The following is a 19563-nucleotide window of genomic DNA, read 5'->3' as shown; positions in this document are numbered from 1 at the left end:
TGGAATAAAGTAAAAAAAGAAGGAAAGAATTGGCATGAGGAGCTACCGGTGATGAGATGGAGATGAGAGTGCAGAGGATAGAAATGGGAACAAAAATATTGCAAATCTACAGGAGACTCTCTCCTGGTAGAAGAGAAGGTATGTTCCCCTCAGGAAGAGACGGGTCCGCAATATCTGATTTTTCCCTGACCAAAGTAAGCGCTTCGTCTCCTACCTGTTACTGAAATGAATGGAGGATACATAGAGTCTGATAGCACAAAGGTAACTTTTGGGTCAAAGTTTTCTAAAACTGCTGGGGAATCAAAGCTGATGTGTTTACATGACTGTTTCCCTGTAAAAAAACAATTTAACCCAGTCTCTACAAACACCTGGTTTCAGAAGTTAAGAGCACAGAATCACGGCCCTCCAAATGAACGTTAAATTGCCATCCAGTCCCAAGGACTGTGTTGGTATAGCTCGTATCGGTCCGTATCAGAGCTTTGCCTCATGGAGCCTTGAGTAACCAGGACTTCGAGGCTGAATACATGCTTTGTTGAGAGAGAGAACTGTCTGTGCTGAGAGTCTCTTACAGTGCCTTTACACAAGTTTCTTTGTTTTCTACACTCACAACTCGAAATTTGAAAAATCTGGAGAAGTGTTGAGTGTTGAAAGCTGTGACTATGGTCACGGGAGGTGATTCTCTAATAAAAACAGGCCTCTTGAAGCCAGATGAAGGGATCTCAGGCTGAGTATTCCAAACTAACATTTTCTTGGTCTCTTATTTTTCCATCTGAAAACTCAGAATGAGGCCATCTAATCTGAAAACGCATCTTGATGATAAACTCAATAATGTTTTTGGGCCGCTCAGTTGCTGTGGTGGCCATTATATGGAGCTGAAGGGAATGGGATCATTAAATCAGGCAGTACATCTCTGTCAAACACTTACCAAGCTCCCCCTTGAAAGTAATGAGGTGTCCTGGGACTGCAGGGCTTCCTCAGGTGGAGAGGAGGCCGGCTCCAGCTGCTGATTTTGGGTGAATTCACATTTGATGGGTCCTTCAGCAGCCCTGGCTCCAGGTACCTTGTACAGCTACCATAGCGTAGATAATAGTAATTAATAATCACGTCTCCTCTTGCGCTGTTTTGCTAGTCCAAACCAGTAGAACTTTTTTGACCTTGTCTCCTGGTGGACTCTCCATCCCTCATCTCAGAAACTTCTTTGTCCAGCTACGGTTGGTTTTCTTGAGAAGCTCTGGTCAGAATCGCGCAGTGTTTCGGCTTGGCCCAAACCCTCACCAGGGCCTTCTACGCTTATTTTAATAACGCCCGGCCAGCCTAGGAGTCACTTGCCAGCCAGTGCAATAGGTGTCAGCGATCCCATAGGGGAACAAAAAAGAAAAGTAGTACGTGATCGAGTTAGAAAAGACTCTGATATCCACTTGCGCAAAAACCTGAGGTTTTGTGACTATTCTAGCGCTGGTATCTCTTTACCTCTGCTAGCTCGTCATTCCTACGCGTATGGGCAGCTGATGGCAGTATCCTCAGTAGTTAGAAATAAAATGCAAGGTTTGTATTATACATTTTTTAAAAATCTTCGTTTTGTTTTAAGTTGTGAGAGATTAAACTGCCAGAGCGTCCTTTGTTTTTATAATGGATGTTTTGCCTGATGAGCATGGAAACCAAACAGAGAGAGAGGATGGAGTGATCAGTCTGGTTTTGCTCGTGGGTTTGAGCGTCAGGGCAGCCAGTGACGATATCCTGAATTATGAATCCAAAGAATATTTGCCGTATTTCCTACAAATTCTGATGCGTTCGTACAAAGGTGACCAAGAAATAAGGAGCTTGTGCTGTTTGACATTATTAACGACTATGTTGGTGTGGTGTGGACAAAAAAAAGCAGCATGATAGCGGTCTTTTCTAAAAGTGCTGGGCAATGACCAAAAATTAGTTGGTTAATCAAATAAAAAGGGATGTTATGGTTTTCACGGTTTGCATGACAAGCATGTGATGTATTTAAATAGCTATAGATGCATTTATGTATATAGCAGGAGACAGCTGGCAACATCAATGAAGCATGCAAATAAGATCAAATGAACAGTGCATTAAAAAAAAAGATTTAACTACCTTTTTAAGGAACATCATTGAAAAATTACAATTAGTATTAAAATTAATTGGATTTTAAAACTTATCTGTGGGTTATAATCCCTTGATGTTTCTTTTTTTCTAGTGAAACCCTTTGAATTCCCAGAAGATAAAGATAAAAATGATTATTAGAGGATTTATCTGTATGTGATATAGAAAAATGTAAAAAATCAAAATGGAAAGCAACTGTTGCAAGTACCAGAAAATTATGCTATTAATTTAAGTGTCATCAGAGCACAAAAGATCACATTTCAGGACTGTGTGAAAATTATTAAAATACTGGAAATAATAGTACTTAAGATGAAGATATTATACTCTAAGATGTGGTTAAGTGACTGACACTATTATATCACTTCAGGTATTATACAAGTAACAAAATGCTTTTAAAGATAATAAGCGTTACATTTTGAGATTGGCAGTATTCACACTTTTCTGCTTAAGTGCTTTCCTACTTTAATATAATTTAATAACAGCAGGAAAAAATGTAGCATTTTATTTCTAAGCTACACCGTTTCTTTCTAAAATATGTATGCATAAAATAGAAAAACTTATTACATATAAAAACCGTATTTCTTATCTGCGAATGTTCATATAATTTGCTTCTTTTTGTCCAGGTGAGAAGGGAAGAAGGTAATTACTAAAGATTAAAGGAGACCATTCCATGTACATTTTGTGTTATTTACAGAAAAATACCTCTTTAAGAACTGAACATTTCATTTGCTTTTTCTTTTTGACCCCAAGAACTTGTTCCCAGGCCAAAAGACGTCTGAAATCTGGACTTTCTTACATCCTTTTTGTTTTTCAAAACGTACACTACCATCGCTTGATCTGACTTGAAGAAGTCCGGTCGCTTCTCTCCTATCTTTCCTGCTTTTTACTCATGCATTTAATTGTTCGGTTGTGTTCTGTGTAAACGGTTTCAAGCTACCCTTTGGTGCTCCCAAAGGGTTCCTCTTTCTCTACTCTTGACTTTCCCGCTCCCAAACAATTTGAGGAAACAGGTTATCTGGGAAGAGTCCGTCTCCAAAACACTTCCCCCCTCCCTTCAGCTCCTTTCCCCGCCGCCTTCGTCTGGTGCCTTCACACCGTCGCTTTTTCCCTTTCTCCCCCCCACGAAGCTGGGTTCTGTCGGCTCCGTGTTCTCCTGGGCTGTTCGGGCCGCTTCCCAGTTCCTCCGCTGAATCCGTCCGATGGCGGGCTCAAAACCCGCGTGGGGTATTACTCCGAGCAGAACTCATCTCTTTCCTCCTCCTGCATTCTTCGCCTCCGTTCGGTTCCCTAAATTCATGTTATGCACCCTCTGGGCGTCTGCATTTGGAAAGGTGCTGACTGCCAAGTGTTTTCTCTACTGGCAGTAGTCTTTCCCTCTAGAAACAGTTACTTTTGTGCTCACTGCTGATTTTAAAAAGACTTCTTTTACATCGCTGTTCTGTATGTTGTCCTGTATAATGAAAGATTTTTCTGATTCCATCTAATCCACTCTCAAATATTGAAATCCCTTGAGTGTAATCCTCTGATTATGAGATGGCTTCTCCTTCCCTTACCGTATTTACATGGCTTCAAATCTAATGTTAAGTACCTGGTTTTATACTGCTTAATTTTGAGATAATTATGACATTGTTAGGCTATATTTCTTAGAGTCTTTAAAAAAATAAATAAGCGACGTTAGTTACATGGCTATTTCTGTGTGTTTATATTTGGTGCCGTGTTGCTCAGCTGAAGTACAGCCAAAATGTCAGAATGACGTTAGAAGTTTAATAGCAGATAATGATGATTTTTACTTTAATTTTACAGTAGTTTGTTACAAGTTACAATGCAAATTAACAGTTGTTACCAGTTTTCAGAAAAGTTTCCTAAAAAGGAGTGTATAATGTTACCAAATCCAGGTATGACGGATGTATGCCACATGTTAGATCTACCAGGGTTAGAGTACTTCTTTGTACGCAGGATACAGCTGTTCTTTATTTGTGTTATTTCAGCTTAAAAAAACTGTGAGGTTTTATGCTACCACGATACAATTGGATACATACTAGATTTTAACACTTCTTAAATTACCTACCGTTTGTTTTTTAAATATTCGATATGTCTGTAGGTGCAAACAATATGAAATTTGTTTAAATGTCGTCTTTTCTTAGAACTCCTTAACGGACATTTATAATCAGTTCCTGGCGGCATTAGAATCGCTGAAAGAATTCTGGGATGCCATGGATGAAATCGATGGGAAGACATGGGTGCTTGAGCCAGAAAATCCCACACGGAGCGCTACAGCAAGGAGGATTGCAATAGGTAGGAGAAGACTGGAAGGAATGCAGTGGGTTTGAGAAGTGAAACTCGGGGTGCTGCTTTGCTTTGCTTTTCTAATCAGGTGGTGCTTGTTAGAGGTAGGAAAATGAAAGGTAGCACTTAAAACCAGCAAGACACAACTCTCTTAGTTGGTGTATTAAAAAAAAAGAAGCCTTGCACAGACTACTGAGCCTGTATAGGAAATGAATTACAACTTTATGGGGTTACATAAAATGAGTTTCTGCAGGAAAATACTGTGTATTTGTAAATTATGAACATGTAACTGTCAAAAACTGAGGACTTGCATGATAACTCTAGAAGACTCAGTATTTGTGAAAAATCCGTTGAGGTGAAGCCCTTCTCTCGTTCACAAATTCCACAATTTTTTAACAGGCTACTACTTTAGATTGATCCCGTCCTGGAAGAGTGAAGGGAATATGAGAGTGCAGTCAAACGGGAGAAAAGGGGGTTACAAGAGGCAGGTGGGAAGGACAAAGAAATAAGAGAAGAGCGGAAATTAGAGGCTTACAGTGTTAACCAGCTGAAAAAGTACCTTAATTCACATACCTGGCATTTTAAAGTCTTAATGTATATAGGATAAGGAGTCTTGTAATTGCAAAGGAGAAGCTTGCCACTGTCAGACGTTAGAAATACAGGGGATGTTTTTGAAAGAGGAGTTCTGATTTTTAGCTGAAATCCAAAATACCAATAGGACGTTGTAGGACTTGAGAAGATACAATGGACCAGAGTAGACCCGAGCTGTCCCCGCAGCCTGTGGAGAGACTGGTTGCCTGCAGGGCGAGGAAGGCAAGGAGCTCGTGGGGGGCTGAGGCTGCTCCTGCGCTGGGGGCCGAGCGGGGGACAGAAAAAGTTCAGCAACCGGCTAAAATAACACGGGTCAGACACTGCTTGTGTGTGCGTGCGTGCGCGTGCGTGCGTGCGTGTGTGCGGTCGGGGTGGCTTCATCTGGGTGCCGCTGTGCTTCGGCACAGCCTGATGAAAGGGAACGAAAAGCCCCAAAACGCGCCTCAGGTTGGATCCGGGGCAGGGCAGCCCGAGGCTCCGAGCCCCTTGTTGTCGGTGACAGACAAATCTGCAGTTAGGACTGAACTTTGGTGTCGTTCATTCCAATTTCTTCAAGGAGGGTAAGCCTAAAGTAGCTCTTAATTACAAAAAATGTTGGGTTTCACCTGGTTTTATTTAGAAGAGCATTTGCTGGGAGGTTTTTAACCTGGATCCGGTACATTTTTGAGCTGCTTACCCCTTGTGAATAGCAGACCTTAGGGGGATAATGGGGGATCTGGTAAAAGAAAAAGACTTGCTCTTTCAAAAATAGTCGTCATTCGCTCCGTCCAGGAGTATGCTGTGGAGGCGACTGACTTTTACCGCTTAATATTGTCTTTATGCTTCTCTTTTTGACTGTAAAAGACGATGAGGACTTAATAACTACTACCGTTACAATTTCACTAAGATTTTGAATGGATTATGTCATCTAGCTTGAGTTTGATTATTCAGAAATAACTCTAAGTGTTAAGGCTAAGAATAGTCTGTAAGAAATGCACGACTGGCAGTTGTATTTGATCAGTTGCTATTTTTAATTACAGTCCATGGAATTTAAATATTTAATATATACTGGTATTTTGTACAATTATTTGGATACCTATCAACTTTCTTATTATTTGTAGTAATGAAAACCAGCCTGAATTAACCAGTTTAAAACTGCTTTTAAAAAAAGGCTAATGGTTCCGTTTTCAAATACTTGACTGGAAAGAAAAGCTTCCCCTGTGACTGACTTGCTTTCTCATTGTAGGGAACAACGTCTCGGTGAACATCGAGGTCGATCCTCGGCATCCGAAGATGCTCCCCGAGTGTTATTTTCTGGGAGCCGATCACGGTAAGGCAGCGGACGGACGCCCTTTGTTTCTCTTCTGGCATCTGAGCTCTGGTGAGCAGATACTGGTGTGAGCTGTGTCAGACTCCTGGGGTAAACTTCCCTTAGGCAGGAATTAAGCTGAATATGTGCGTAGGGGAGTTTGACACAGTAGATGCTGGGGTTTTAACAGCCTAAATCCCCAGCATGCTGTTTTGCTCTGTGAGTGACACTTTGCTCCAGTGCTTTCCTAGCACAGTTTAGAGGGAACCCTGTGTCCCACAGATGATTACCCAATCGCGTTTATATTTTAATACAATGTTCTTTCTAAAGAAAAACTAAAAATTTACTACGTATGTCCTAATAGTGTTTGGCAAGTAAGTCTCTTACTCTGTGTTCCGCAGCTTTTTACCAACTTTTTAAAGTAACTACCAATCGTATCTTCAACAGTATGGTATTTTAACCATTAGTGTAATGAATTCCCCAAACCAAACACCAAGAGCCGTCGTTGATTTACATAGCTTAAATAATTAAAAAAGCCCAACCCGTGCCTTCCCCTTCAGTGCCAAAACATGAGAGGTTAAATTGGGTGGGGGAGCAAAGGGGATCCTGAAGGTGATGTAATTATTTCTGTACGTCGTTTGCAGTGGTTAACCCTCTGAGAATTAAGCTGAACGACAATATGCACTTATGGTAAGCATCTTTAATAATCCAGGTTGGAAATGGTGTTTGCCGTTCCTCGTGTTGACTTTTTTCTCCCTCTCTCCCACCTGCAGGGATCCAGAAATCAGTTTATTACAAAACTTGAAAGACCTCTTAGAAATTGATTTTCCATCTCGTGCTGTGTTAGAAAAAAGTGTAAGTTGCTTTTTGTTAACGATCAGCTGTTACTTCTCAATAAGTAAAATTTAAATGGTCACTTTGTAACTGCCAGCAAAAATAAGAGACTTAGAAGAGAGGTAATTGGATTAATATATTGTCATAAGGACTTCTGAACTTCAAGCAACAATTGTCAGAGCTTGTTAACCTTTGATTAGAGGTGCGCACTTTCCTGTGGCCTTCATAGCAGTAAGGCGATTAATAACAGGCTTCGCTATTAAAAGGGAAAGAGGAAGTTCCAGAGCAGCTAATGAGATGTGGAAAATCCAAACATTCTGTTATGGATGTTGATGACTTAAGTTCTAATTAGGTAGAGCTGCTTAGAGGGGACAAGAGGCCATCCAAATACTGGTGCATTTCAAACAAACTTGGAATTAATTTTTGACAATGCTGTAACACTGGATTACTAGCTTTGCTTTCACTTGTGAAATTTTTAAATTAATATCTGACTGTGAGGTCTTGTGTCTAATGTCCAAATGTAATGGCAAATCACGGTGTTTAATAAAAAAGAAACAGCAGGGCCCAAGAGTATGAAAATGCTTGGCAAACTAGACGCAATTCAGTGAGAGGATAAAATACAACCTAGCAAAGTCTTGCAGATCTGGCAGCTAGTCGCTCTTTGTACCATAATGCTGTCAACATACACATATTGAAGGCAAAAATATTCAGCAAGTCTAAGTGACAAAAACGCAAAAGCAAAGACAAATAGATGAACGCGTCTTCTGCGCTACCAGCCCTGTTTTGTCCTTGCAGTTGTATTGCAAGCTAAAACGTGTTGTGTGTTAAGGATTTTGCGAAGGACTGCGGAATTTGCTATGCCTATCGACTCGACGGCGCTGCTCCCGATCAAGTGTGCGACGATCCCCGATGCGGACAACCTTTTCACCAGGCTTGCCTGTATGAGGTAAAGTAATTAATGGGACAAACTTGCCCGTTAACTTGCGGATTCTAGAAAATCAGCGTTGCCCACTTACATTTCAGATGAAGCAAAGTCCTTTAAGGAGTGCTACAGCAGTCGCTGCGCTTCCTCTCTTGTCTTCTAACCCCCAATTCCTAAATAAGCTCCCTTATTTAGGAGGGGAACCTGCCTCACGTTGTGCTTATACAGACTCCGACCTGACACGCGCCATGTCAGGTCTTCATCAAATGAACTCTGTTGGGAAAAACCCCTGGTAACAGATTGTTCTTAAATTTGATATGGAACAAATGTGAATTCTAATCCACTTACTTCTGTTGCAGTGGCTACAAGGTCTTCCTTCGAGCAGGCAGAGCTTTAATGTCATCTTTGGTGAATGTCCGTACTGTAATAAGGTAAGGCAGTCTAATGAAAATGGGTGAGTGAACTAAATAGTGTGTGGTAGCTTAGATAAAGGCAAAAACTGTAACAAAGTCAGCTGTAAAATAGAGCTTGTGGCTACTATCTTCCCTTTACGCATTGGAATGAAGAGAGGAAAACTTTAAATTCCCAGGCATTTGATCCATCAGTCTATAACTAAAGGTTTTCTGAAACAGTATAGACACACCAGTTATCGACATACTTGTGTTAGAATAATTAAACATCACACCACGTTGTATTTCATGATACTTTTTTAATGTTGCTGTAGCAAAGGTCCAGTTTCAAAAAAAAAAACTGAAAAAAAAAAAGAATCCCAACATTCATAACAGAAAACAGCCTTGTACAAATAGCTTAGTGCATACGTAACTATTGGGTGCGGAATTGGAAAGCTTAAGTGAACTTGCCGTTAAAAGATACGTATTGACAATATTATTTAAAAAAATCTTTTCCAAGCCACTGACCCTGAAATCTTCAACGAAGAAACTTTAAGAAAAAACCGCATGATGGGAACACCACTGCGCTTACGCTGAAGACGTTGCAACAGTGACATCAAAGAAAATACAAGGAAAGTAATATTAGAGGCAGAAGTACAAGGATAGCTACGCTGTAGTGGCATGTTTCGCCACTAAATGCAACCCTGAGTAGAATAGCTATGGAAGGACGAGTGACGTCAGAACCAGTTTCCTGCAATGACGCTGGCCGATCTGTAGTTAAGAGCTGATCGTGTTTCTTTCTGGGTTCTGAGAATATGGCTTGGGGGTCGAAGGGTAGTAATTCTCTTGCAGTGTCTTCCTGCGGGGAAAAAAGAAAGTTATAATAAACTTAATATTGAATAAGTGAGATGTGAATCGGAAAAACAAAGGTGCCATCTGGGTATTTAAGTTATCCTAGAGAAAGCAATCCAATTCTTACAAAGGCTTACAACTCTGGAAGTTGCAGGTATAAGTATATTGGATATTAAGTGTATAACATTAGGTATGATTAACCACCTTCTCAAGAGACATACTCTATATTTATTACTGAAGTCAACAGCTGAAATCTTTCTATATCTTTAACTTGTTTCCAAAAAATGTTAATATATTAAGTCTTTACAGTGTTCCTGCTAATAAAGTTTTAGCCTAGACATTACTCTGAAGTTTGATTTGCCGTTTTAATTTGTGTAATTTTTGCATTTCCTAGCGAAGCTCAAGTTCTCCTGATTTATCACAGGTAGTATAAATACGCCGGTAGCGTGGGGTTTGCTCTGGCTGGGTAGGGGGGCGGCTGGGGGTTGTTTAGGTCTCCAGAAGCAATGTCACCCTTGGCTTACCTTTCCGATCTCCGTCTCTGAAAGGGATTCCCAAACACTACAATTCTGTTTCTCACAGATCTTGACCATATTTTCCACTGTCCCTTAGAAAAATTTCCACCTTTGGTTTCCTTTCCGTGATCCCATTCACAAGATGTTGTTTTTTAACAATACATCCCACTGAATTTCAACCCTAGCAATACAGTTTTCTTGGTGAATATTCATAACTTAAATTGTATTTCTCTAATAGAATTTTCCTCTCTTCCTGGTTTATTCCTCTTTCCAATTAGTGACAGACATGTCTGCTTCGCTTCTTTTAATGAAATAGAAAGATAATCTAGAAGATTATCTATAGATAATAGAAAGAGATATCTATCTGTAGATAACAGAAAGATAATATCTAATAGAAAGATATTATCATGTCCAACTTAAAGACAGCTCCTATGTTTTTTCTTCTCTGCTTTTTGTTGTTTCCATATTATTTTCTAGACGTTACTTCCTCGTTCTCTCTTTCCCAGTTTGTCAGCTGTCCCGTTTCTCACAAGCGTCCTACCCTTCTTGTCCTGCTCCTCTCAGTCAGGTGTTCCCCTTTCAGCATAGAAATGGTTCTCGGTTTAATTTATACCTAAACTGTAACTGCTTTCGAGCAGCATCTCACGAAGCAGACCCACTCCTTTCGTTGTCCCAGCTATGTGACATGTTTCTGAATGTGCTTCCCCAAGAGCTGAAGCAGGGAGAAAGGGAACTTTCCCTCCAGGTTCCGTATTCAGACCTTTAACCGCACGGTCTCTGAACGGCGAGAGGGCGGCCATCCCCCCTAAGTGGCTAAGCTAGAGTGAGGTGCCTGCGCTTAACTACTCCAGGCAGTTGCCTAACCGAAGTGTCTGGAATTGCTCCCTGGAGAACGCCTGCCAGCCTCTCGCCACTCTGGTTCCTGCACAAACCATTATTTCTTTTCCCGCTTTGTGCCTGAAAAATCCTCCTGAATTTCCATAACCTAAAATCTCCGGTATAGCTTTCCTTTACCGAGCTCCTAAGTTATGTGAAAGGAATTAAGAGGAAGTCTGCAAATTGAAACTAATACAATCCTGCCTTTTTCTCCTTCTCCAGTTTCTCATTTGAATATCTTAAATGTGATCCGACATGCATTTTAACTCTCCCCTATTACGCATAAGATTCAGTGAGTACCACAGAACTACTCTACATAGATGCAGCATTATTCATCATTTTGGAAATTTGGGAACGCAGTGGCTTTTCCTTTAGAAAGACTAAATCAAAACACAAATACATCTAAATACTAGAGCAGCCATTAGTCCCATTCCTGTAGAAATGTACTTTTCCTTCCTCCCGCGAAAAGGAGGGAAACACAGATCCCCCAGTTACTCTCCAGTACCAAGATCTACAACCCATACTGTGTGCTTGCTGCTCAAGAAAAGAGGGGAGGTCACACCAGCTCTTTTTTCCCCCCCTACGTCATGCTGGAAACCTAAACGTGGCTCTCTTCCCATATCCACTTCTTTCTTAGGACTACAGTAGCTTTTATACAAAATACACAGGAGGGAGGAGATTTGGGGGAGAGATTTACTACCTTTTTTTTGCTAATACTTTTTAAATTTTACATTTGAGGACTAGGAAGTAGCACTGGAATATCTCCATATTACAAAATCGTATTTGTTACTTCGAGTCACTGCTGTGTCAGGACTCCAGAGACTTTGCAGAATCTGTCTACCTTGCTATCAGCCAAAGCATCTCCAGAAATTGTTCTGCTCACCACTTTACTGCCTGATGCTCTCAGGTACAGCTGTGCTTTTTCTGCTTCGCTCTCCTAGCTTGTACCGGAGTCTCCAGGCAGTGATCAGCAGACGGCTTAAAGCAAAGAATTTTGGATTAATAATAAAGCTACCTTTAAAGTTGTCTTTTTGTGCTTATCAGAAATTGTCCTCGTTTAACAAGTTTTTTTTCTATATGAAAGGAACAAACAGGGTAGAATCTTTGTTAAAATATACTTAAACTCCATAGCAAAGGAGCACAGTATGATTTACTAAGATGTACTTTATTCTGCATTATTTTTACTAAAACCTTGATGAATTTTTTCACCCATTTTTTTCATGTACAGTTGAAGAGTAAGACTGAACACATTCATTCAACCCTTTGATGCAGTAATTACCGATAATATTGGAGGTTAGTTAACTACTAAAATCCTCAGATTAAAAAGTCAGAATTTAAGAACTTAATTAAGAGCGTTACGAGGTTTTCTGCTCCATAGAAAACTACTGAAGTAAGTTTCTACCAAGAAAACAACAGGATCCACGAAGGGAGACTGTCATTTCCCAACACTTTTATCTGCGCACCGGCGCGGTACTCGGTGCACTGCTTTACTACCAAACTATAGAAAAAACTGGAGTGGGAGCTTGAAAATAGTGTGACCAAGCAACTACACGCAAACTTTTAGTGTTTGTGCCAAACATCTCGTTTGCATACATTTCGTTTAGGCTTTGTTTGTGGTGGTGTGGTGTTTTTTTTTTTCCCTAAACTCTGATTTTTAGAAAAGCTGATCTTTCTTTTGCAGGGTGCCATGACTGTTCTAAGGTAACACCAAAAATCTCACCTTTGGTGGGTGGTCAGGCTCCTGAATCGTAGCGCAAAATTTAAGCGGCTTCTCTTCAGGCTGGCAGTGCCGGCGTGTTACCCGAGCACAGGGCCTGCTGAGGCAGTCACGGTCTTCCTCTTTCACGTCGTTCTGCTTCTGTTGCGCTGGTTTGGGTGAAGGCTTCGGGAAGTGAACCTGTTGATGTACAGACAGTAATTCTGTATGCTGAAAAGAATTCAGTAACATCCAAAGTTATCACAGGTACCGTTCTGGTACTTGGACCTGTCCGGGTTGAGAGAGGGAGGGATAGTGCCCTGGTGGCACTTACTCCCTGGGCTTACAAGAAACTCTCGAGGTTTATGTTTGGAATAAGACAAGCCAGTAAGCATATGCCAACTTCTGGAGTTTATGACATAGCTCCTGGCTTTTTCCAAGCACTTCTCTTCCTTGCCCACCCCAAAAGGTGGACACGGAGCTATCAGAGCCGACAGACTCCCAGGAGATGCCATGCCTTACCGTGGTGCCCAAATCCTCACCTGCTGAGGCTCTGTTTGGTGAAGCATCCTGTTTAATCTGCTTGGCTTTCCTTCATCGTGGAGTTGTTTGCCTGTTACCCCAGCACAGGCTTTGTTCTGACAGATGTATTCTTCACCTTCCATCTTTTTTTGCTTCTGCTGAACTGGTTTTGGCATAGGCTTTGGTAAGCAAACCTGTTGAAGTACAGTGAACAATTCTGTATAGTAAAAAAAAAAGTCGGTATTTCAAAGAGAAAAATGTTCTACCTTCAGTACTAAGAACACAGAATGACAGTAAGCTTTCATCTCTCTCAAAATAATTGTTTTCAGCATTTTAATTATCGATAAACATCATCTTCAAACAGTACAAAGTTAGAGCGATGCTGTATTTGGGAAGTACCCTATAAAATAAACTTGAGTTGTACATTTCCGAACATTCACTAGTAACCTTTATTGGGAACGATGCCAGTAAGTCACCGCTGTTTCATGGACAAGCAGAGCTGAGTGCATTTCATATCACTGGATTCGAGTCAAATGCAAACCTCTCTGAAGTAAGAAAATCACTAAGTCTTCTGACTCGGGTAATCTAATTTAAGAGTTAAGTCTTGCATTCTTTTACAGTCTTCTACAATGTAAATGGGGACTACACGGCGAATAGTCGCTTGAGTTAATGCAAGTTTTTTCCAGTGCTGCTCTAAGCACTAAGTATCAAATGATGTCTGTTTTTGGCTTGTGTAACTTGGAAGACAAATGTAGCCAAAACACAGGCTGTATGCCACATGCCTTTGGTACTTCTGGCACACTAATAACTCTGTAACTGTAATGTTTGCATATGGTCCTCTATGCAGCAGCTGTATCTGAATATAGCAGCTAAAAGAGAAATAATGGGCTGCTTTTTTATACTGCAAATTAAATACATACAGGAGATAGAAACTGCACAACCTAAATACCGTTGAAAGTGCCAGTAGGCACTTCGTATATTGTTTAATCCAAAACACCTTTTAAGAATATAATCCATAGTTCTGCTCTGAGAAAATTATTAATGTTTAGAAACATAAAGGCATATCTGTTCTGAATAACAACTCGAGCTAGTTTCAAACAGCCTGCCCCAGGAGAAAACACTGTAGGTAGCCCTGGGAAATGGAGTTACCAAGGGGAGGCTCGGTGCCACGCTGACGGTTACTGAAAGCAGAGGCCCGTGCTGTTTTCTCTGCATCACGGCACCACGCTGCATCATGCGAGAACGTTTTGGCAGCTAACTCTGGTATCTTCACAATGTATACGTACCTTAAATGACTACATCACTTTCAAAACAGGACTTACAGCACTTGTGAAATATTTATTTTATGCCCCCAAATTACCATATTCCACACTACTAACAACTACAGGCTGGTATCGATGTAATTATTTTTTAATATGAAAGCTACAAAATCTAGCAGGTAGTCAGCTGGCCTTCCCATACTCCATTCGGCCCTAATGCTAGCGCTTTCACTCTAGGTGAAAAAGCTGAAAATATTTATCCAGTGCCAAAAACTGTGGTAAACAAATTTGAGAATTAACGGAGTTAATATTTTATCACCTATGTTTGGTGTGCAATTGAAACAAAGAACCAGGATGTAGCCACTGCTAGGCTTTTTATGTCACCTCAAGGTTAGATTTGTGTACTCTACAGGGAGCTGCATCTTAAAATTCACGTCCTGTAGCAATTCCTCTTCACATCATCTTCACGGAGCTGGTGTTACAGGATCCCCTTATTGGTACTTACGGGTGTTTACTGGTCTTCAGAAGGGAATTAGCCCAAGATCACCTCTTTCCTGTGTACCAAACTGGTACAGGTGGAATCAGACAGGTCATCGGGAGTCAGATTCTGCTCATAAGCAAGAAGTGAGGAGACAGTGGATTGTTTGTAGTGGCTCCCACTATTCCGAGGTTGCCTCTTTAATGGGTGAAGTGTTTGGTGAATAAAAGGAGAGGTGGAAAGGGAATGCAGAGGGCCGAGATGAAAAGAGTCAGACCTAGGATAACTACAGACAGCGCCGTGAAGAGATGCAGTGGGAAGTGCCTGCCTGTCACTGAACACTTTGTCAGGACTGTAGCACCAAAGCGCACCAGGCCTTGAATATCCTCCACAGCCGATAGCCACAGACTGAAAAATCGGATTTTCTGAAAATAGCAATAGATTTAAAGAAAGTTCAGTTATCTGCTCTCTCTACTTATATTTAAGTGCTCCTTAAGTCCTTTGAATAACCCTAGAAATTTCCTTTCTGCAGCTGTTTTGTGGTGAACGTTACAGGAAGCTTGCGCGCGTAAGCAGCAGAACTGGCTGAAGAAACACACTCAAGTGAAAAAGAGGTGCTCGTGGGAGCAGTGCTAGCATTCTTACTGTTCCAAGGAGCAAGACACTCAACATTAAAAATGCCTCTGAAAAAGTGATGATAGGTGCCAAGACGCAGTAATATGCAGGCACGCTCTCTCTCTGATCTTATTCTTCGCCATCAAAACCAATTCTGCCTCGTCCTACAGCACACGAGTGGTGATAACTGACACTCCTCATTCATGGATTTTTCAGTGGGGTTGCGAACTTGCAAATAGCGAGCGCTACAGCAGCTTTTACAGCCTGGAAGTTCAGGATCATCTTTTATGCCAGTATACTGTCAAGTCTTAGGCCAGGCAATAAGAAGAAAACAGATTTACTATTCAATATCTGACTCTAAGAAATCAAAGACTCTTGTGAACCAGAGATCCAACCGGATCAGCTGGAGATCAGTTAACAGCGATCGGATATTTCAATGAAGTTCAGAAAACAGTACAAACGTAAAAAAAAAAAAAAAAAAAAAAAAAAAAAAAAAGCTTCTCAAATTAGTGAGGATTAAATGGTCACCATCGTAGCAAGAGAAATACTGTCACCGAAATAGCTTTTGGTTTTGCTAAAAAAAAAAAGTGATAAAACCAGAAAAGTCAATAAAATTGCTAAAATAAGTATCTGTAATTACCAAGATCAAAACCCAGTGCCTTTTTATTAAACATGAACTTTTGTTCTGCCTTCCATAACACGTAAATAGTGCTGACAATTGGTTTGTGAGGCACTTGCTACAATAAAATGTAATTGTATCATGAGAGAAAGGTGACAATCAGGAGATCATGAAAAAATTACATATTCTCACTGGTGGTTAATTAGCCATGCAAAACCCCCTCAAACAGATATTCTCTTCTATTAGGAATGATTACTATGCAGGCCTACAGATGTCAATACCACAGTCATTCAAATACTTCTTTCCCTACTAATTGAAGGTTGTAAAGCTCTGGTGCCAAGGTTTTGCTTCCAAAGAGCTAATTTATGACTAGAAGGATATTTTATGTCTTCAGTTGCAGCAGCTACAAAACTCAGCAAATCAGAACCATCTGTGCACTGATACTTGAATCACCATTCATCTAGCAGCCTATCAGTCACATTAGTTTGCATCCTGCATTCTTGGCTCACGTACACTTGTGATGGTCCAAAGTTCACCAGAAATATTAAAAATGAATGGTACCCTGACCCTGCCTTATTGCGCACGCATCAGAGACAGAAACGGGGCTTTTGCGTGCGGGGAGTTTTGAGGCAGAGGTACGACGGGACTGACATTTCACAGCAAGTCCAGTAAGACTGCTAATTACCTCAATCTCCACTTATTAAAACAGGGTTTTATTAACTGTATAGTTTCAGACTTAAAAGCACAAAAGGAAAATACAACACGATAGCTGTCAGTTTTAAAATTCTGTGTTAGTGCACCACATAGCACTGCATACCAATAACACGCTTAAATCCCAGAATAATACCTCCTCCACATTAGTGGCTGCAGGAGTATAAAGGCAAATGACAAAGAACGGTTTGAAAGCGAGAAAATGAATTAAATGCTTTCACTAATAAAGGTAACTTTGCTTTTAATCTGGAACGAAGGAAAAACCTGGCATTCAGGCTCGTCTTCAAGATGTTAGTGAACAAAGTCCTTGACTTCCCCATTATCCTGAAAGTAAATCATTCTCCACAGACCTACCGCTTTGAAGTGAGAGGCTGTAGGTCAAAAGGACTCATGACAGTTCTTCCTCCTTAAGGGTTGACATCCCACTTTTTAGCAAAGCCAGGGGAAACAGGAACTAACAAACATGGTGTATTTAAGGCAAAAGAACTGCTGTGTCAGTCTCATTTTGAGATCTTAAACTATTTCCTCTCCTACAAAAGAAAAGGCAACAATCAAGCAGGAGATGTCAGAAATAATCCCAGAACTGTCTGTCTTACCTTTGACACTTTGTGATTTCGCGTGCATGCTGCAGCGGAAAATTCCAGAGGGCCGTCGTAGCGAGTTCCACTTGACTCTAGTCCATCCAGCAGGATTTTCTTGAGCACTTGATACTTTGGCTTTTCATCATAAGCTAAGCCAGAAACGCATGCCAAAAACTTGGATATTTCACCTGTGGAGCATATTTTAATGTAAATTTCACTTGGTGTAGACCTAGAACTTCAGAAAGAATTTAATTCCAAAATGGATGCCAATCCTCCATTGCCAAACAAGATGACACAATTTCAGCTGAAGACACGCTCCACACACAGAACTGACAATATCTTGTCTTTTCCAGGTGAGAAAAGGAAAAGAGAGACTTGGATAAACAAGCTAACCCCTAAGTGCTCTGTCTTGTTCTGCACATACACTAATTCGTACAGTACCGAAAGCTATCTAAGTATAAAAACTAATCAAAATCCTTTATCAACAAATATTGATAGTTCTGTTTAAAATAGAAGTATTTTATATTGGATAGATCATAATACCCCTTTAAATATTAACTACTCTCAACAACAATATTTTAGTCTACATAGATATTATACTTTGAATGCTTTGGAAAAAAGGAACTTTTTTTTTTTTTTTTCTTCTAATACTTGGACAAATATTGGTTTTGAGATTACATCCTAAAACAGTCTAACAGCAGCTTTATTTTGCTATCATTATCGAGTGGTTCTAGAAACAGGGAAACCACTGAATGGGCAGAAATAATGCTATTAGGAAAAACATATGGGGGGATCAAACTTTTCTTTCGATTGAAGACCCAAGTGTATCCTAAAACTGGAGTACTACACCAGATATTAGCATCTGGCAAAATCCCAGGCATAAAGATTTACTAAATATGCATACACATCATGAATATATTTTATGTAATATATGATGCATTCCGATAATTCAAATGCAGAAATGTTATGAAAAATAACCGAATAAATCAAAAATAAGATAACTGGCCTTGGAAGGAAGGTGGGTGTTTTCCCTGGGTTACTTTTGTATTTCAGTGAAGGAAGAACCACACGACAAGACAAACCGTCCATTCATTTGCTTCTTCAAACTCTGAATACTAAGCAATAAACCTTTTGTAGACAGTTGCTTACTATTTCCATACCAACAGCTACTTCTGTTTTTAAGATCGTCCCTGTTTCCTAACACCTTGGATTACATACGATACATAAGATCCCTTATGTCACCCTATGGCACACATCACAGATGAGAGTGATCAAGATTTTTGTACTACCAGACACTGGGGTTGAAAATTTAGCCCTCTGTGTCTGTATCATCGACTTAGTACTTCTTTATGGGATAATATAGGAAAGCAGCAGGGAAAACAAAAAGAAAAAAAAAAAAAAAAAGAGTCCCTGCAATAAAAGCATTAAGTATCCTGTATCAGTAAGCATCAAGAATCATTTATTGCAGAGTGACCAGCATTCGACAGCATCCAGGAATTTACCTTTGCCCCTTGCAGTAAACAAGCCTTTGAGCTAAAAACATTTAAAATATAATAAGCTTGTACACGAAGGGCCTGATCCAGTCCCACTGATGTCAGAAATATTAGTTCAATTAAATCGCACCCTGAATTAATGAATGTGACATATAATCTAACTATGAGTGTTACATAACTACTGCGTTATCAGCTAAATACAGATATCGCGGGCTGAATTCTTCTGTCGGATAGGTAGCGTGAGAGTGGTTCACGCAGGCTTGATTTCAAGGGGTTGATTCAAGGATGACTTCTGCTCGCACACTATAGTTTGCCCTAAGACCGGAGCCAGGTAATACTGTGTGGACTCAGGCCCAGCAAAGGCATCCACCTTAGGGTGCAAAGCTTAGCGATTACTTTTAAGATTTTAAATTGAAGGCTTTGTTAAATTTGTGTTACTTCTACTTTTATACTGCTTCACCCAATCAGACTAAGACGTTTAAGTATTTTTTGTAGCAGACTAAAGAGCTATATGGTACATACTGCAAGCACACTTACTACAGCTGCTTCCAGAAGAATCCCATTCCATCACTGAATCTGGGAGCTCATCCATAAGTCTGAAACAACACGAGAGTGCAACAATTTAATGTGGTTTTGGAGCAGGTGATTCTTCATTTGGGATTTAGGAAGACAGCAAGTCTCAATTCCAAAGGGAGTGGACCTCCAGGATAGCTAGTGATTCACAGTACTGCTTTTAAAACAAAATCTCCTCTTACCAGCTATATTTTTAACTCTTTGGAGACTGCTGATTTCAGCAAGACCAGGCTTACAGCTAAGACTGCACTTTAACATTAAGTTTTTCTTTGCAGATGTTTTAAGCTTTCTAGAAAGAAAAAGAAAAAACCTTTGAGCTGAGATGGCTTGTTCTGATTTCAACTTAATGAT

The 19563-nt window shown here is 40.3% G+C and overlaps 2 protein-coding genes across 9 annotated transcripts in view; one reads left to right on the top strand and one right to left on the bottom strand.

The window, feature by feature from the left end:
* FANCL (FA complementation group L) overlaps window positions 1–9079 on the top strand; it is a 31655-nt gene extending 22576 nt beyond the window's left edge. For all 3 annotated transcript variants that reach the window (XM_087775557.1, XM_087775559.1, XM_087775558.1), the window contains exons 8-14: window positions 4257–4407; window positions 6215–6298; window positions 6922–6967; window positions 7051–7132; window positions 7941–8057; window positions 8393–8464; window positions 8943–9079. In XM_087775557.1, the coding sequence (XP_087631683.1) occupies window positions 4257–4407; window positions 6215–6298; window positions 6922–6967; window positions 7051–7132; window positions 7941–8057; window positions 8393–8464; window positions 8943–8978 (588 nt within the window). In that variant the 3' untranslated portion in view covers window positions 8979–9079. The remainder of the gene's footprint in view (window positions 1–4256; window positions 4408–6214; window positions 6299–6921; window positions 6968–7050; window positions 7133–7940; window positions 8058–8392; window positions 8465–8942) is intronic.
* Window positions 8723–19563, bottom strand: part of VRK2 (VRK serine/threonine kinase 2) — a 47276-nt gene continuing 36435 nt past the window's right edge. For 3 of the 6 annotated variants that reach the window (XM_087775552.1, XM_087775549.1, XM_087775555.1), the window contains exons 10-14: window positions 19162–19235; window positions 17162–17334; window positions 12904–13077; window positions 12386–12562; window positions 8723–9281 (exon numbers count right to left, since the gene is read on the bottom strand). In XM_087775552.1, the coding sequence (XP_087631678.1) occupies window positions 9039–9281; window positions 12386–12562; window positions 12904–13077; window positions 17162–17334; window positions 19162–19235 (841 nt within the window). In that variant the 3' untranslated portion in view covers window positions 8723–9038. Of the gene's footprint in view, window positions 9282–11548; window positions 11644–12385; window positions 12563–12903; window positions 13078–17161; window positions 17335–19161; window positions 19236–19563 lie in introns of all 6 variants that reach the window. The other 3 variants (XM_087775553.1, XM_087775551.1, XM_087775554.1) reach the window with 3 other exon arrangements.

This window comes from Nipponia nippon, unplaced genomic scaffold, assembly GCF_047370975.1.
Source record: "Nipponia nippon isolate SJK-2023a ecotype South Korea unplaced genomic scaffold, ASM4737097v1 scaffold_4, whole genome shotgun sequence".
Classification (NCBI taxonomy): Eukaryota; Metazoa; Chordata; class Aves; order Pelecaniformes; family Threskiornithidae; genus Nipponia; species Nipponia nippon.
This window is presented reverse-complemented; position numbering and strand designations above follow the sequence as displayed.